At 41.5% G+C, this 17,144-nt stretch overlaps 1 protein-coding gene across 4 annotated transcripts in view; it reads right to left on the bottom strand.

The window, feature by feature from the left end:
- Positions 1–2,506: 2,506 nt before the first annotated feature.
- Positions 2,507–17,144, bottom strand: part of LOC308283223 (butyrophilin-like protein 2) — a 61,691-nt gene continuing 47,053 nt past the window's right edge. Inside the window, exons 1-8 of one of the 4 annotated variants that reach the window (XM_080723605.1) lie at positions 11,725–11,856; positions 7,286–7,630; positions 6,486–6,764; positions 5,282–5,548; positions 4,621–4,743; positions 4,338–4,361; positions 4,183–4,212; positions 2,507–3,889 (exon numbers count right to left, since the gene is read on the bottom strand). In XM_080723605.1, coding sequence (XP_080579731.1) covers positions 4,184–4,212; positions 4,338–4,361; positions 4,621–4,743; positions 5,282–5,548; positions 6,486–6,764; positions 7,286–7,630; positions 11,725–11,809 — 1,152 coding nt within the window. In that variant the 5' untranslated portion in view covers positions 11,810–11,856 and the 3' untranslated portion in view covers positions 2,507–3,889; position 4,183. Of the gene's footprint in view, positions 3,890–4,182; positions 4,213–4,337; positions 4,362–4,620; positions 4,744–5,281; positions 5,549–6,485; positions 6,765–7,285; positions 7,631–11,724; positions 11,857–17,144 lie in introns of those variants that run through there. The other 3 variants (XM_080723606.1, XM_080723608.1, XM_080723607.1) reach the window with 3 other exon arrangements.

Genomic DNA, 17,144 nt, shown 5'->3' on the forward strand with positions numbered 1-17,144 from the left:
ATAAGCTTAGTCTTTTCTAGGATCTCCTTTTAGTAGTCCTTGTACCAGTGAACTGTACCGTCATGAAACTGTACCTTTTCCTATACAAACTTCTAATAAAGTCTTCAATCAATCAAATGCAGTACAGATTGCCAGACAATGTTAAGGCTGAGCGATATTAGGAAAACCTTTGATATTCGATAAGATTGTTGAATACCTTGATATCGATATTACTTGCATTATACAGTTTTTAAAGTTTTTCTGCTTTAGGTCCACTGCCTGTTTAACCCAGATAATGAATAGCATGCATGCACACTGCACAGTACACATAGCATAAAGAAATGAAATGCCTTATTTTCATTTTCCAACAATTGTTTTATTGAAATAACCATAACTGGTTACAGATGGACTGCTATTTTGCATGTACGTGCATGCATAGTGTGTCTGTTAATTAATTTGACACATACACTAATACCTCATTTCAAGCCGCCTTCGTCGATATTTATACCTTGCATGTTGATTCCTCGATATCGATACATTTTTGATATATTGTCCAGCCTTTTGATTGATTGATTGAAGACTTTATTAGAAGTTTGCATAGGAAAAGGTACAGTTTCATGACGGTACAGTTCACTGGTACAAGGTCTACTAAAAGGAGATCCTAGAAAAGACTAAGCTTATTTCCATAGGAAACAATTGAAGTATCTCATATAACATTGAATGACAGACGGATAGAACACAGTAGATATAGTCGGGAAAAAAAGAAAAAAAACATACAGTAGGTAAATACAAAGAAGGGTCGGGGGAGGGTAAGGCTGGGCTAGGTTTGTTTTTACCAGTTGTGAACTGCTGCTGCCTGTAAGTGGTTTTTCAGGGCGATTTTAGAGGATGCTAGTGATCCACACTCCTTTAAGGCCTTCGGTCAGGTGTTCCACATTTTTGTGGTATAGCAGAAGAACGAGTTTGACCCTTTGTTTGAGTTGACTCTGGGTTGAACGTGATCTGTGGCGCTGCCTCTGGTGTTGTAATTATGGACATCCTTAACGTTTATAAAGTATTTTGCCAGGTACATGGGTATCTTAGTGGTGTAGTGTATCTTGTACACCAGGCCCATTGCAAGGTGCTGTACTCTGTCATCTACTCTGAGCCACCCCACTCTTAACTGGTGAGTAGCGGTGAGGTGAGTCTGATAGGGAAGGTTAAGCAGGACCCTAATTAGTTTGTTTTGGGCTGTTTGGAGCTTAGTTTGTAGGGCTTGTGGAGTGTCACGATACCATACGTGGACTCCGTAGTCAAAGAGGGGCTGGACTATTGCACCAGCTAGTTTTCAGTGTGTTGAAATTGACCATAGGGGCGATCCTCTGTATTTATTACTTTAAAAGTCATATTTTCGCTGGAAAGATTAGCTTCAAGGATACATCCTAAGTCGATTTCATTTTTACGTGTGATGACCTTGTCACCCACTTTGATTGTGAAGTTATCGACTTTTTTGAGGTTATGATTTGATACCTTTTTGGTATCAAATCATGGTACCAAAGGTACCTGCACCTCAGCAATCCATCACTCAGGGGTCTAGCACATTTTAACAGACATAGACTCCTACGTTCCAGCAATAAGCCCCTCCAACCTACTTACTATACTAACTTACAATAATGGGAGCTTAATACTTTCACCTTCTTTGGATGGCTCAGGAGGTAGAGCAGTGGTTTGGGAAGCGGATGGTTCCTGGTTCAATCGCTAACTTGACTTGGTGTCGAAGTGTCCTTGAGCAAGACACTGAAACGGCTACTGATGAGCAGGTTGCCTTGCATTGGCTGCCTCCATGTTTTGACTGAATGTAAAACACATAGTAAAGTGCTTTGGATAGAGGGGCTACATTAATGCAGACGTTCTGATTAAACAAAAGTGTCTCTCTTGAAGTCTTCAGAGAATTAAACCTCACTTGACATTCATGCATTATTTTTATATTTACATGTTGATTTAAGTTTTGAGTTATGTCTAAATCTGCTTTTAATATACGCATCATACAAATTAAAAACAACAAAAAATAAATCTGCAAAGAGTTTTTCTATGTTTAGTTTTTCATATATAATGTTGTTCTTGCAAGTACAGTATGTATGAATGAATGAACCATTGTAAAGCGATTTTAGCGCTTGGAAAAGCGCTATAAAAATGCAATATTCATTATTATTATTACAGTAAATACAAATATGCAATTGTTTTGTCCACAGTATTTCATCTAGTAATGTATCTTAATATCTGCCAGAGCCAACAAGACATAGATGAGAGATTCCATTTCCAAACCTGTCTGTCTGTCTGTCTGGTGTCCGTGTCTGTGCTAATCTGACAAACTGCTCAACGAAACTGTGTTTATATTGCTTGTGTATAGCAAAACTACATTTCTAGTCTAACTTGCTATGCCAAGCTACTGTATAAGAAACAAGTAATACTATTCAGGGGGGAAAAAAAGGGATTACAACTCACTTCTGTATTGCTTCACTTCAACCAACCAACCTACAACAACAGCAACAATGTTTTGATTTTATTCAGGTTAGAAATGTTAGAACAGGACATCTTTATAAGTACATACAAATTAAACTTTGGCATGCACCTAGTGACCAAGCAAAGACTGCATGACAGCTGATTAAGGACATTATTTTATAACAGACCCCATGGCTATGTATATCATCTATCTTTCTGACTAGTCACATAAAAAAAAGACATAGAAACATCCCATAATATCAATGTAAAAACATCCAATAATATCAATGTAAAAGCATCACAATATCAAAGTAGAAACATCACATAATATCAATGTAGAAACAACTGTGTAGAAGTTTTGGGAAATACATACAAAACAGCAATTTCCCTGATCTCATCAAATTCAAAACAGCCCAAGTCATATACAGAGCAAAATAAATGAAATAAAAATCAGTTCCAGGCCAATGTACAAAACAGATTCCCAGATAAAAGACAGTTACTATGACCTGACAAACAGGAAGAATACTAGACTGAGCATAATACCGTATTATGACCAGTAACAAAGTCACTTGTAAAAGCTTATTCGCTTGGGAAAACAAAGCCACAGTGTAACATAAATGTATGACCTTATTAGGTCATAGAACACGGACATGTCAAGCAATTTGGCCAATACTATAGTATAGTATAGTAGGGCATTAACCAAAAAGTCGACAAGTCGACTTCATTACACAAGTCGACTCCCACCAGGGAAAGTCGAAGTCGAAATTAAACAAAAAAGTGCTTTGTATTTTTTTCAATCATTATTTTTGCTCCATGTGTGCATGTGTACAGAATTCAAACAGCATTCAAACTGTAGGATTGCTTATTGTCAAGGGCAAAATTATTCAATGATGCTGGTTGCAGTGGAATCTATAATATCAACATCAAAACAAAAGCCTTATTAAGGGGGAAAGGATCACTTTAGACTATTCTATGAAGTCCAGAGGTAAGTCATTTTCGGGGTTTGTTCCCCGTTCACCCCCCGATCAATGTGATGACGTCATCAAACTTTATACTGAGTCGAGTCGACTTGCAAAAATCACAAGTCACCACCATAATACTGTAGGCAAACATACGGCAAAAACAGTAGATCTACAAGCTCAAAAAGAGTCACGTTACACTTACACATCCATCACATTCCATACCCATTACATATCAGTGAACACCCATGTGCACATCATCCAATAATACCACCACAAAGTATATACCGCTCCAATACCTCTGTCCTTTCTGCCCCAAACCACCACCCATACATAAATGATACCATATCTTACAGCACTCCCATGCAGGTTTCTCAGCTCCTAACAAATATTATGCACACCACTTTCACCTCCCTGGCTGAGATTATCGTGTTCCTGTGATCGCCGCCCTCGCCCCGCAGCAATGTCTCCTTTAAAAGTTTCAAATCAGAAACACTGTCAGTTTTCAAAAGTAATATGTGCTTAAACTAAACCAATAAAGTATTTAAGAATTCAATAAATTAGCAGCTATTTATTTCTTTGAAGTCTCACGCATTTAAAAGCAAAACACAAGTAAAGTTTTATTTCTTACTTACTTTTACTTTATTTTGTTTTTTTTTTACCTTTATTTAACCAGAGCAAAATGACAGGTGCATTGCTGCACACAAATGCATAGAGTGAACTCTATTGATACATCTAAGAACATAATGGATGTTGTACTTACCCTAAATTTTTGTCGGAGTCTCTTTACCATCTATAGGAGGGAATGATATAGGTATAGGAAGGTATATTACACACATTAACACGCACAAACACAACATCTACATTATCTGTGTAAACAAATGTGTGATGAATATAATAAAGTCTAAAGTCTCTCACCTTGGTTGGAAACACACCTGAAACCTGAAACAATATGAAATATAATTTCAGATTTCTCTTTATTCTTTTGCCTTTCAATGCACAGAGAGCATATCATCACTCTCTAGCCATATACAATACAGATTATACCATCATCTATACTTGAGTGTAGCTCATGCACTTACTGTACATACTGTACCGGTATGTAACAGGAGCGATTTAACCTTTATTTTCTTTAATATGAAGTTGATCAAAAGGCACTTTAATTAGATATTTACACCATATTCCATGCTATTTAACTCACCAGTCTTCTTTCGCTTCAAATAGCAACATACCGGTAGGCCTATAAAGAGCACGCTGACCACCAGTGCCACTACTAGGCCAACAATCAGTCCAGCTTGTCCATGCACCTTCGGAATGGCATCCTCTGAAACGATGGGTTTAAAATGATTAGTGAAGTGAGGTGATGCAGTTCAAGATGGACAACCTCTTCAACCCTTTATAACCCTGTGGGTTAGGTTCAGGAAGGCAAGCTTAAGCTTCAGGTTGCTTATAATGAATGTATGCATAATATATGCTACGTGGTGCAACGCAAGTGATTTGTTCTGTAATATAGGAGTCAACATTGTTCAAGTCCTATTGAGAAATGTGATGTACTCTAATCAGCATTCTACTGTCAAACCGTAGCCTCAGTGTTAGAAGATATCAGTCTACTTTTTGGAAACACTGGTATGACTCTGTCTCTTGTAATATCTGATTAGTATTATTATCATTTTGTATTATTGTAGGGGTGCTCTTTTTCTTCACAAATAATGTTGATGCAAGCACACGCACAAGAATTGGTTAATTAAAACATAAATCAATGTCCAGAAAGTGAATTTAATCTTGACTGTTTCGGGTTGAACTATTGCAATCTAAATCTAGGAGCATTCCAATTAGTGATGTAAAGTGGTAACATTCATTACCTGAGATGTCCATCTGCATCTCAGCAAGGTGTGGTGTGTGAACTCTGCAGGTCACGCGGCCTGCACGGGTCACTGTCACATTCCTCTGGACAATGTAACAGTGGTGTGAACGTCTGACAGTCACTGAAGGTTCAGCAGGGAGGATGTTTCCATCACCGTCCAGCCAAGACACCTCAGGTTCAGGATACCAGCATCCAGAATCACATGAGAAAGATACGCCATCATGTGTTTGTCCAAGTTGACTGATCGCTGGCTGAGACAAAGCCTCTGCAAAAAATAAAATAAATAAAATAAAATAAAAGATTATGATGATGATAATAACAATAATAAACTATCTATCTACAGTGTCTGTCTTTCTGTCCGTCTGACAATTATGAAAAGAAAATCATGCTAGTGGGGCTGGGCGATATGACTTCAAATAAATATTATGGTTATTTCAAACGTTTACCTCAATTATGATGAAAACACACCTGACTGAGGTCTAAAGGAGTATCAGTGTCAGCCCCATAGTACACAAAAAATGGCTTCCGCTGGCATAATGCTGGCATAATAGGTAGATTCATGAGGAGTGGAAGTGACTAGCCTAATTTCTATTACAAAGTATGTCCTTCTACCAGTAGATGGCAGTGATGGACTATTCCATAATGGAATCTAGCAGCCATGTTGCGGCCTACAATAAGAGAAAATGCATTGCATGTTTTATCCTTGATGAAGAAAGAATCTGTGATCAGCTTTCACAACATAACTGGCAACCAGGCATAGATAGCTATGCCCCCCCCTCCCTTCCTTGCACTCTTATGCTTGAGCTGCACCTACTATACATACATAGATACTGTGAGGTTGTATTGCACATTTCATTGCACATTTTGAATTGCACATTTATTCTCTCTTTGCTCTTTTGCCTTTTGCACTCTCTTTCTTTTCCCTAAATCTGTCTATGTCATTATTATCATTGCTATCTTTTTTTTTTAATTATTATTATTATTTTATTACAACTGCATTGTCTGAAGGAAGCCAAACAAATATAAGTGTTACTCTTATGTACCTGTACAAAAGATGTAACATAAAGTACAACCTTGAACCTTCCCATTTACTATTGAATTAATGACAGCTATTTGGGAAAATGCTATATATTATTGTAGTATGATGAAAGAATTGTTACACAGGCTCCTCAGGTTTTAAAGAGTTATGGAATGTGCATTACCTGGGATGACACTGAGTGTCTCAACAGTGTTGGTGTGGTTGATGTGTGGTAGGTGAACTCTGCAGGTCACTCGCTCTCCTGCCCTCACTGTCACATCTCTCTGGACAGTGAAACAGCCCTCGGAACGTCTGGTCACTGAGGGTTCAGCAGTCATGTCGTTTCCATCACTGTCCAGCCAAGACACCTCAGGTTGTGGATACCAGCACCCAGAATCACATGACCAAGATAAGAGGCCGCCTTTTATTCTAATTAAGGAGATCACTGGTGGAGACACAAATCCTGCAAAAACAAATACACATGATTGATTGATTGATTGATTGGTTGATTGATTGATTATCCATCCATCCATCCATCAATCCATCAATCCATCCATCTTTCATAACTTCATTCCTTCCAGAGATGTGTAATCAGGGGCGTGCACAGACACTTTGAGGAGGGGCTGCTCAAGTGAAAAAAAAAAGGGCACCTTGTGTGGCGCGTGGAACCGTCAACTGCCTAGTAGTTAGGGATGGGCAGTGTTGCATTGGTGATTCAATATTTGGGGGGACGCGATTTGAATGATGTCACACGGACGGTGCTTACACCTATACATTAACATGTTCAGACAATGTCTTATTGATATGTATACATGCCCTGCTCTGGCATATCTATTGATATGCATGAATCAATTAATTGAAGTGTAATTCATAACTGAGCTGTGGCAGTTCAATGGTTCATGAGTCATATTTGAGAAAAAGAAAAAGAAATGTTTAATTAGCTACCGGTATTTCTTCTGTCATGTTTCGACCACCAATTCTTACCAACAAGGAGCTGGATGTCACTGCTGCTGTCCAGGAATGGAACATAACACTTGTACTTCCCCTCGTCTGAGAGCTGCACTCTGAACAGCTTCAGTGAGATGTTTCCACGAGGCAGTTCTTCATGAAACAGAGACGTCCTCCGTTTGTACAACGGGTTACTGTGGGAGAAAACCTCACGTCCATCTGCGAGGACGTGTACGTATTGCGGATTCAGGTCGGGTCTGGACCACTGCACTGTCTTCTTGGATGGATCAAAAGCTGGCTTAATGTGCCAAGGAAGAATCACATCATCCCCTGCTTTGGCCAGCACAGGTTCACTGCAGGACCCCATCACCTGAGGATCTCCTTAAAACAAAACAAAATGGTTTAACCATTTAAACAGGCTATACTTCGTTGACTGGATCCCCCAGGATAACATGGCTGACATTACAGCAGATTTTTCCCTCAACAACAAATGTATTTGCTGAAGATAGCCTAAGATCTACAAGCTCACCACACTTTCAGCTGTTTTCTTACTTTTAATATATAGCGCAATAGAAAAATAAAATACATCAACATTTCACATCATCTCATTCAACATGCCACATAGATACTGTACTGGTCCTAATAGCAAACTGAATGGATAATAATTTAGTCACTTTATTATAGTTTCATATTTTTCATTAGTTTTGTTGTCCATTCAGTTTAGTTTTAGCCTAGTTATATTCACAAGTGAGTATTCTAGTTTCAGTTTAGTTAATTAAAAAAATAGTTTCATTTGTATTGTTGTCAGTATTTATTCAGTCTCAGTATTTGTCAGGGGCAACCGATGTGTGTGTGTGTGTGTGTGTGTGTGTGTGTGTGTGTGTGTGTGTGTGTGTGTGTGTGTGTGTGTGTGTGTGTGGTTGTGTGTGTGTGTGTGTGTGGACGGACAGGGAATTACTACTTTGTGGGGACCTCATGTCCCCACAAAGATAGTACAATCAGAGGAAAAAACCTTGTGGGGGCTTATTAATAGGTCCCCACAAGGTGTTTAGGGGTTAGGTTAAGGGTTAGGGTCGATCCATACCGTTATAAGGAGCCTAACAAAGTTCGGTTCGGCAGTAGGCAAACCCAAATATGGTTCGCATCTCCCGGTTCGGGGGGGCGTCAACCGACTAAATTCGGCTCTACGGTGCTGACGAAATGTTGTGACCTCCCGACTTAATTTCGGTACTCAGCGGTGTCTTCTAATTCATTCAGCCCGGCTTCAAGTGCATATTCTCGGCTGTAAATCCAAGGAAACAGCGGTCGTTTGGGAGGGAGACACGCCGACTTCCAAATGCTTGTGTGGCCGTGTGTTGGGCATCGCAGAGCGGATACATACGAGTGGTGGACTGGGAGGCGCGCGCGCGACACACACACACACACACACACGCGCACACACACACACACACACACAGCTTTGGTGCATGTCTTGCTAGTGCTACTCGCCGACCGTTTTAAAGAGAAAAGAAAAGCATAGACACAACTTTGCTAATGTTCCGTGTTGTCCACGACGAGTTGTGACTGCGTGATGATATGCATGCAGCAAGAGAGGCGGCCACGGCACGTCTATAATGTGAGCTTGTAGATTAAATGTTTTCGACGTTTGTGAGAGTGAGTGAGAGAGAGAAAGAGACCTATGGAAGAGACCCCATGTCCCCGTCACTGGTGCTGCTGCCTGCTGGAGCTGCCTGCTACTCACTGGACTTCAAGTCATTCAACGTGCAGCGCCAGGGCAAGTCAAATAGACTATATGTATCCGCCCTGCAATGCTCATTCATCGGCCACAAACGTTGTCATGCCACAGACCTCCAATATTTAAGCGACTTCGGCACTATAGCCGTTAAGAAAGTATGGATGAACTCCCCCCGAACCTAAATAATTTCGGGTCGGGGAGCACTCCCGAACCGAAATTAGTTAGGGTCCTTATAACGGTATGAAACGACCCTTAGGGTTAGGGTTCAAAATGAATGTAATGTCCCCACAAAGATAGTAGACTATGTGTAATGTCCCCACAAAGTAGCAATTGCAAACCTGTGTGTGTGTGTGTGTGTGTGTGTGTGTGTGTGTGTGTGTGTGTGTGTGTGTGTGTGTGTGTGTGTGTGTGTGTGCGTGCGTGTGCGTGCGTGCACGCGCACACACGCTCGTATGTTGACAGATTAGTAGTTTAACTCCTGCTTCTTAAATGTGTGTATTTAGAAGCTCTGTTTCAGCATGGCCTGGCGGTTGCTTCTCACCCTTAGGGTGTCTTACTTGTGTACCGGTATTACAAACATGACTTTGTGAACAGACAATAACCTCACATTCATGTAGACCAGTGGTTCTCAACCTTTCATTCAAGGTTGGAAGTGTAGCCCTTTTAAAACAGGTTATCTGACTGGTGTCATCTGTTGGTGGAACTGAGAACAATAATGGGATAATAACTCTATGAGTTGTTCCCACATTTTCAATACAAGTAGTTCTACAATAATTCCTACTGTGCCCATACAGTCTCAGGGTCAGGGGTCATGCATGCCAGCTTGTGATGGACATCACACAAAATAACTGGGCAATAATATTGTACCACAAACAGTAAGGTACTTCAAGAAGGTTAGAACAGATGGGCATCATTGGATGTTCTACTCTGATCATAAGATCTATTTAGCCACTGCCCACTGCCTTGTCATCAGACCACTAATTCAAATATATCAAACATTATTTGTTGTACTGTCTATAGGCCTATCTGTCTTTTGTCTCATGATCATGACATCAGAGTTTTGGAACAGATAGGCCATTGTCATCATGAGTCATGAGTCATGACTCATGATGACAATGGCCTATCTGTTCCAAAACTCTGATGTCTTTCATGCTGCGTTCAAACCTGATAGTCCGGGAAAAATGGGGGTGAACGTGGATTTGCCTGTAAAAGTTTTTTTCTCAACTGATTCTTGTAGCTTGGGGTCACCTCTTAAGGATTCAAGAGGATGACCAGTGATATCCATTGAGCATTTTTTATTATTAACCCCTTAATGCCTGAAACATGGGCTCCCATTGACTTTCTATACAGGAGGAAAATACCCAGAAAAAGATAATTTTTCTGGGTATTTAAGGAGGATCTTAGGGGTCTAACTAGGGGTTTGTCATGATGCTGAATCCATTGCAGGCATTTGTTTTGCACAAAAAACATTCCGTGGGCTAGAAATAGCCTCAGAAAACAATACACGTATGGGTGAGTATTCATGTTAGTCGGAGGCCTTAGGGTTTTTTTTTCTCGTGCTAATCAGTCTAAAAGTGCAAAATTTTGCACAGATGTAGCTCAGGGCTTGCTCTAATGATTTAGCTAGGACGCCCGAGTCTGCGACATTCGGGGTCGCCACAGCGGCCAAATCAAGTTGGGCTCCCATCGACTTTAGTGATGAAAAGTGATGAGTCATCACTTTTCAGAGTTTTGTGGGTGTTGTGGTGACCCCGAAGGTCGCCGACCTAGCTAAATCATTAGAGCAAGCCCTGAGCTACATCTGTGCAAAATGTTGCACTTTTAGACTGATTAGCACGAGAAAAAAAACCCTAAGGCCTCCGACTAACATGAATACTCACCCATACGTGTATTGTTTTCTGAGGCTATTTCTAGCCCACGGAATGTTTTTTGTGCAAAACAAATGCCTGCAATGGATTCAGCATCATGACAAACCCCTAGTTAGACCCCTCAGATCCTCCTTAAATACCCCGAAAAATTATCTTTTTCTGGGTATTTTCCTCCTGTATAGAAAGTCAATGGAAGCCCATGTTTCAGGCATTAAGGGGTTAATAATAAAAAATGCTCAATGGATATCACTGGTCATCTTCTTGAATCCTTAAGAGGTGACCCCAAGCTACAAGAATCAGTTGAGAAAAAAACTTTTACAGGCGAATCCACGTTCAGCCAAAAATCACCCTTTTTTTCCCGGACTATGAAGCTATTTCTTTGTTTCTTCAATCGCTTCACTTTGGTCGCACTGGTCAGCGTAGCACTGGACCTCGGGGAGAGGTTTGTATAAGCGGGGGGAGAGGTACCGAAAAGAGCTATGGTGAGCGTTGGGAAAAAATATGGCCTAATAAGCTGTGTGTGTGTGTGTGTGTGTGTGTGTGTGTGTGTGTGTGTGTGTGTGTGTGTGTGTGTGTGTGTGTGTGTGTGTGTGTGTGTGTGTGTGCGGGCGCGCGCGTGTGTGTGTCTGGTCCATCGCGTCACCTCCCGCATCGCTCCCGGTGCGATGCGGGAGGTGACGCGATGGACCAGAGCTATGTCTGCACATGGGTTTACCATAGGGGGTTTACACGCAAAAAGGTGAAATCCTCAAAAAGCTAAAAAAATTGGAGGCACAGGATATAGCTGTAGGCCTAAGTATCTAATCATAGTATCATGCATCAACTTCTCTTTAATTCTTATAAACATTAAATCTTGTAGTCCTATAACTTACCCGTCAGCGTCACATATGGGATGTAGCTGGTCCACACAAGGACAATGTTTAAATAAATCCTCACTGATGTTTTCATAGTGAACATATGTAGCCTTAGCCTACGATTGCTGCTGTTGCTCCGTGGCTCCGTCAAGTAGCCTACTTTACTTTCTCTTTCACTTTGTCATGTGATCCCAATCCCATGCAAGTGAATATCCTCCCATCCTGTTTGTGTTGTGCAACACTCACCTCGAGCACGAGGCTTTATCCGGTCTATCCGGTACGCCTATCTGGCATATGAGGTAGGCTATTATAATATGCCTTATAAAAGTTTTTTTTTTTTTTCTTCTTCTTTTTTTTTTCTTTTTTTTGCATGGCTGGGAGGGGAGGGGAGGGGAGGGGAGGGGAGGCGAGGCGAGGCGAGGCGAGGCGAGGCGAGGGGAGGGAGGGAGGGAGGTCGGGAGGGACTTTTAGCAGACTTAGAGTTCTCAATGGGCCTGAAAATTAAGGCCTGGCCCTAACTGGGCCCTAACTGCCAGTGCTGGGCCCTAACTGCCAGTAACTGGGCAGGCCCGAGGCTAGGGTTGCCAACTCCCAGAGTTTCAAATACGGGACACCTAATGAAACATGCGGCGCCGAAGGCTCCGCCGAAAAATCTGGTATTTTCGGTTATAAATTTGGCTAAAACTGGTATTTTCCTACAGTATATTAAATCATATTTTTCCTTTCACAATATTAATTTGGGTGTCTTTGGGCCACCAAACATATTACCTTAAAATCATGTAGTAGTCCTATATTGTATTTCTCTCAATTTTCCAAAACATTATGTACCCAGTTAGCCTGGCTCCAGCCAATAGACCCGCCCACTCTCTGAGTGAACTGCATCTCTTGGTCTGGATGTGTCATATGACGTGGCTCTTGCTAACGAAAACCCCTCAAACCGAGCGAAACCGACCAATGAATTCAAAGCAAGAGAGAGGGGGGGTGGGGTGAAAATCAACAGAAACTGTGGAGGGAGGGGTGGCTGCGTGGCTCACCAGAGTTCTTAATTGCTCCCTTTGAACTTCAAAAGGGCAGTCATTGATTGAGCCATATAAGTGTCGAATAGCTCGTTAGTGATTCTCTCTAATCAGTGAAACATCAAAGACAGTGACCTGTTGGGTGCATGTCATTGAGGGGAGGGGAAGGAGGGATTGTTTTGTGTGCAAAAGTCAAACACAACCCCTCCCACCAGATCGCTTGTGATTGGGAATTTCAAATTTGAAATCCCCTCCCCTTTTCAATCAAATAGTATGCAGACAGGCTCAGACTCTTAAGCTCCAGCGTAGAGTCTTGAAATCAGGCTAGTACCCAGTACCCACTCTCTGGTTACCCAACACTAGTTTAATCATATTGGCATACAGTAATAACCATTAGGTTTTAAAAACAAAATCAACGCATGCTTATGTTATTTCACATACCAGCCTGTCTGGGGCCGCTTTAGTTGGCAGACAAGACTACTGTAGTGTTCCCAGCCTAGGAATACCATCCCATGGCTTATTTTCTGCTTGCTTGCCTGCTTTTTCACCTTGTTGTTTAGGGCTATCACCTATCATGCATTCATGTCTAATCTGTTTGTACACAATCTTCTGTCACACGTTTTTTTTAAGACATTAAACAATGTTCTGAGCCGAGCACTGTCGTATGCTCGCTCGCACGCACTCGTATCGTCTCTCGCAGGCAACTTGTGGACTGAACCTACAGCCCATGGGAAGGGATTGGTGTAGGGGGCGGAGACTGTGTCTTAGCAACACTGCGTTAATAAGCCAATGAGCTGCCTACAGACAGCGCAGTGCCTCACACAGCAATGGGATGCAGCACTTGTCGTCTGAGAGGAGAGCAGAGTGGAAGTGGAAGCGCACTGACAGGCAGAATCGCTGTCATTTCTCAATTAAATCATCCCGTCATTCATATTTATCCCCCAACCTTAAAATACGGGACAAAGAGTGTCCCGTATCAGTTCAATACGGGACACGTCTTTTAGTTTCCAAAAAAGGGACGATCCCGTATTTTACGGGACGGTTGGTAACCCTACCCGAGGCCCTACCCGGCCCTACTAGTTAGCATACATTTTAGGCCCTACCCTAACCTAAATGTCCGGTCGGGTTCGGGTATGGTCGGGTTCTCATTACTCTATCACAGAGTAATAGTAATAAAAGAATAATAAAAATATATATTTTCTTTTTTCATTGATCCCGAGCCCTACCCAGCCCGACTAATTAGCATACATTTTAGGGCCTACCCCTACCCTACCCTAAATGTCGGGTCGAGTTCGGGTGAGGTAGGGTTTATGAGAACTCTAGACTGTCTACAGATTCAAACTGTTGTTTTACAGCTGCGGAATAAACTTAACCATCCCGTTTTTATTACTAGGATAACTAAAAAATACCCAGTTGGCTGCATGGCCAGCACCTACAATCCTGGACAGTCGGTAACCACTATGTAATGTTGAATAATGAGGTCCAGTGTCTGTTCACTATCTTCAATATCACAATTCTCTTTTGTGTGAAGTGATATTTTCCCTACCAACAAACAAACAAACAAACAAACAAACAAACACATTAGATAAAACAGCATTCTTCCTCTATTCACATAGACTCAGGAACAGAAGAGAGAGAGAGACCAGCCGATGGCAGCGCTAGGACAAAGACAGTCTGGACAGAGACCTGCTGATGGCAGAGAGAGATGAAGAGAGGCCCTCTGTTGCAGTCACATCACCACCAGGGATTCCATCACCCAGAGCCCAGTGGCCAGTGCACACTGAGAACACTGACTACAGGTCTGAGCCCCTCTTGCCCCATGGCAGCCCCACCTCCACAACACCTGCACAGAGCAGCACAACCCACCACTGCCCCCATCCCACCTATAATTAGATAGAATCATAGAATCCTCCTATTCGCACCAGCAGTGTGACACCTCTGGCACCTTCTAATTTAGCGTCGCATTTCAATGTGGTGAGTTAATTCCTCCCCACACACGTGTCACACACTATTGTATCCTACTGACTCACCTCCACCGGGAGTATATGTCACTACTTTCCCCTGGCAAATAGTTATTTGCACTGGATAGCTTATATATGTGCACTTTTTGGTAAATGCACAGATTGCTATTCCAAGGCATTCAGCTTAGTATGTAAATATCAGACTGCCTCTCCCACAGGAGCATTTCCTGTGATGCTTTTGCTGTGTCACTTCTATTTATCTTTTGCACTGACTAATGGACACGTTTGTTTGGCTCTGCACTATTACGTAGTTTTAGTAGTATTAAGTATTATTGCTTGTGTTTGTGTTTGACATAACAATAAGATACTTATGTAGCCCTGACTAGAATTGACTGTTATGGACACTTTATTTGGTTAAGGCTACTTTATTTTATTTTTTATATATTTTTGTTTGGCACTGCATTAACAAGTTGTACTATAAGTATTATTATGATGTGACACTTATGTAGCATTGCATTATAATAGCCTCTCTAACATTCTCTGCACGTCCCTGCTCACAGGCAACACGCTCAGACCATAGGGGCTAGTTCAGCAACAAAGACACATCTCTGTATGTTGTCAAAGTCATACTTGCGAGGACATACAAGGACATACAGTAGAGCAGGGTTCCCCAATTAGTTTTCCCCAAGGGCCGAATTATGTCTAGGGTACCAAGCCGAGGGCCACAACATTGCAGGGGGCGACGGTGGCGTTCCCAATACTCCAGCAACAGTTTTCGTCGTTGTCGGGTGAAAATCTTGTATGTCCAAAATTGTTCGTTTTGAATTTATCATTTTAAAAATGATTTAAACTAGTCAAAACAGCCGATCTACAAGCACACAACGCCTCGCAGTGCGAGGCGTTGTGTGCTTGTAGATCTGCTGTTTTCACTACTTTTGTGCGACGGCCACAAGAACGTACACATTTGGAGATACGAGATTTCCACCCGTCAACGACGATATGCTAGTGTTGTTGCTGCTCTTATACCACCATTATTACTGGGGTTGACAGACAGTAGCCCCCCGCGGGCCGCACATGGCCCGTGGGCCGCCTATTGGGGAACCCTGCAGTAGAGCCTCCGTCCTTCTCTCCTTCTCTTCCCATGTTCAACACTCCAGGTTATGGGGCTAGAGGTGCTACCCCAGCCTGTAGGAGTATATTGCAGGGGCATGAATAATGACACTAGTGGATTGTATTTGAAGGTGGGGTATTGACTGGCTGCAGAACATAACTGAGTGGAGAGTTAGTCAATGTGCCCAGTGGGCACATTGACTAAGTACATCACAGTACTTGAAAATGTATATGATACTTCATTGCTGTATTAATCAAGGATTACAGATGTTTGTTAATGTTATCCATAAATAACACTGAAGCCACTGTGCACAGGGTGCATGTCAGTTCACATTGGTTTGATGCCACTAAAACATGTTGACTTCATTCATGAGACAAGACATTTTTCAATAGTTTTTGTCCACTAGGTGAAAGCATATATTTTAAGTAAAGTGATTCTGAATGGCTTGAATTACAGTATTGTTAGTCTACTGGTAGTATTGTGGTAGCCTTTTCTGTCAACAATGTACAGTAACCCACTTTAGATGATAAATACAAAACAAAGATTTTGGACATACAAGGTTTCCACCCAACAACGACGATATGCTAGGCTATAAATATAAGGTGCTGGGAGTGAAAATTATAATGTAGGGGTGACTCGGATTTAAAAATAATATTTATGGGGTGACCTGAGACTATAAAAGTTTGGGAACCCCTGACCTACTGTATATGCTAATGTTATTGCTATTGTTTTTATCACACTTTTCTATCTTAGTTTATTTATTCCTAATACAGCTGTTGCAGTTACCTTCCCTCTCCCCCTATTTGTGTGGCTGAGTGTCACACCAAACAGGAAATTGACACATTCAGCCAACAAGAAGTCAAGAAGCAGAGTTTTCTGTATCAAACACCGTAGCTGTCACTCAGTAGCGACTAGCGAGTCAATCAGTTCCCAACAATCAATCAATCAGTCTGTTTGGCAGGATGAAATTATCAACCTACACAATATCATGTGAGTATTTTATTTAAATCTTATTTCTTTTAAACTTTAAATAAAACTTGATTCATAGGCTACTCAGTATGACCTGTATTTGTAGCCTATACTTTGTTTCATTGGTAGGCTACTGCTGCTATAAAGGCCCATTCCCACTGGGCCATATAAACAGATACAAAAATATATTTCTCCATTCAAGTGGATGGTAAGAAAAAAATCACACCCGTGTGAAGTGGAGCTGTGTGTGTGTGTGTGTGTGTGTGTGTGTGTGTGTGTGTGTGTGTGTGTGTGTGTGTGTGTGTGTGTGTGTGTGTGTGTGTGTGTGTGTGGATCATGTGTACCGATTTTTGTGACATTTGAAGAAAATATGTAGGAAAA

This window comes from Nannobrachium achirus (assembly GCF_963921795.1).
Source record: "Nannobrachium achirus genome assembly, chromosome: 4".
In the NCBI taxonomy this organism is placed as follows: Eukaryota; Metazoa; Chordata; class Actinopteri; order Myctophiformes; family Myctophidae; genus Nannobrachium; species Nannobrachium achirus.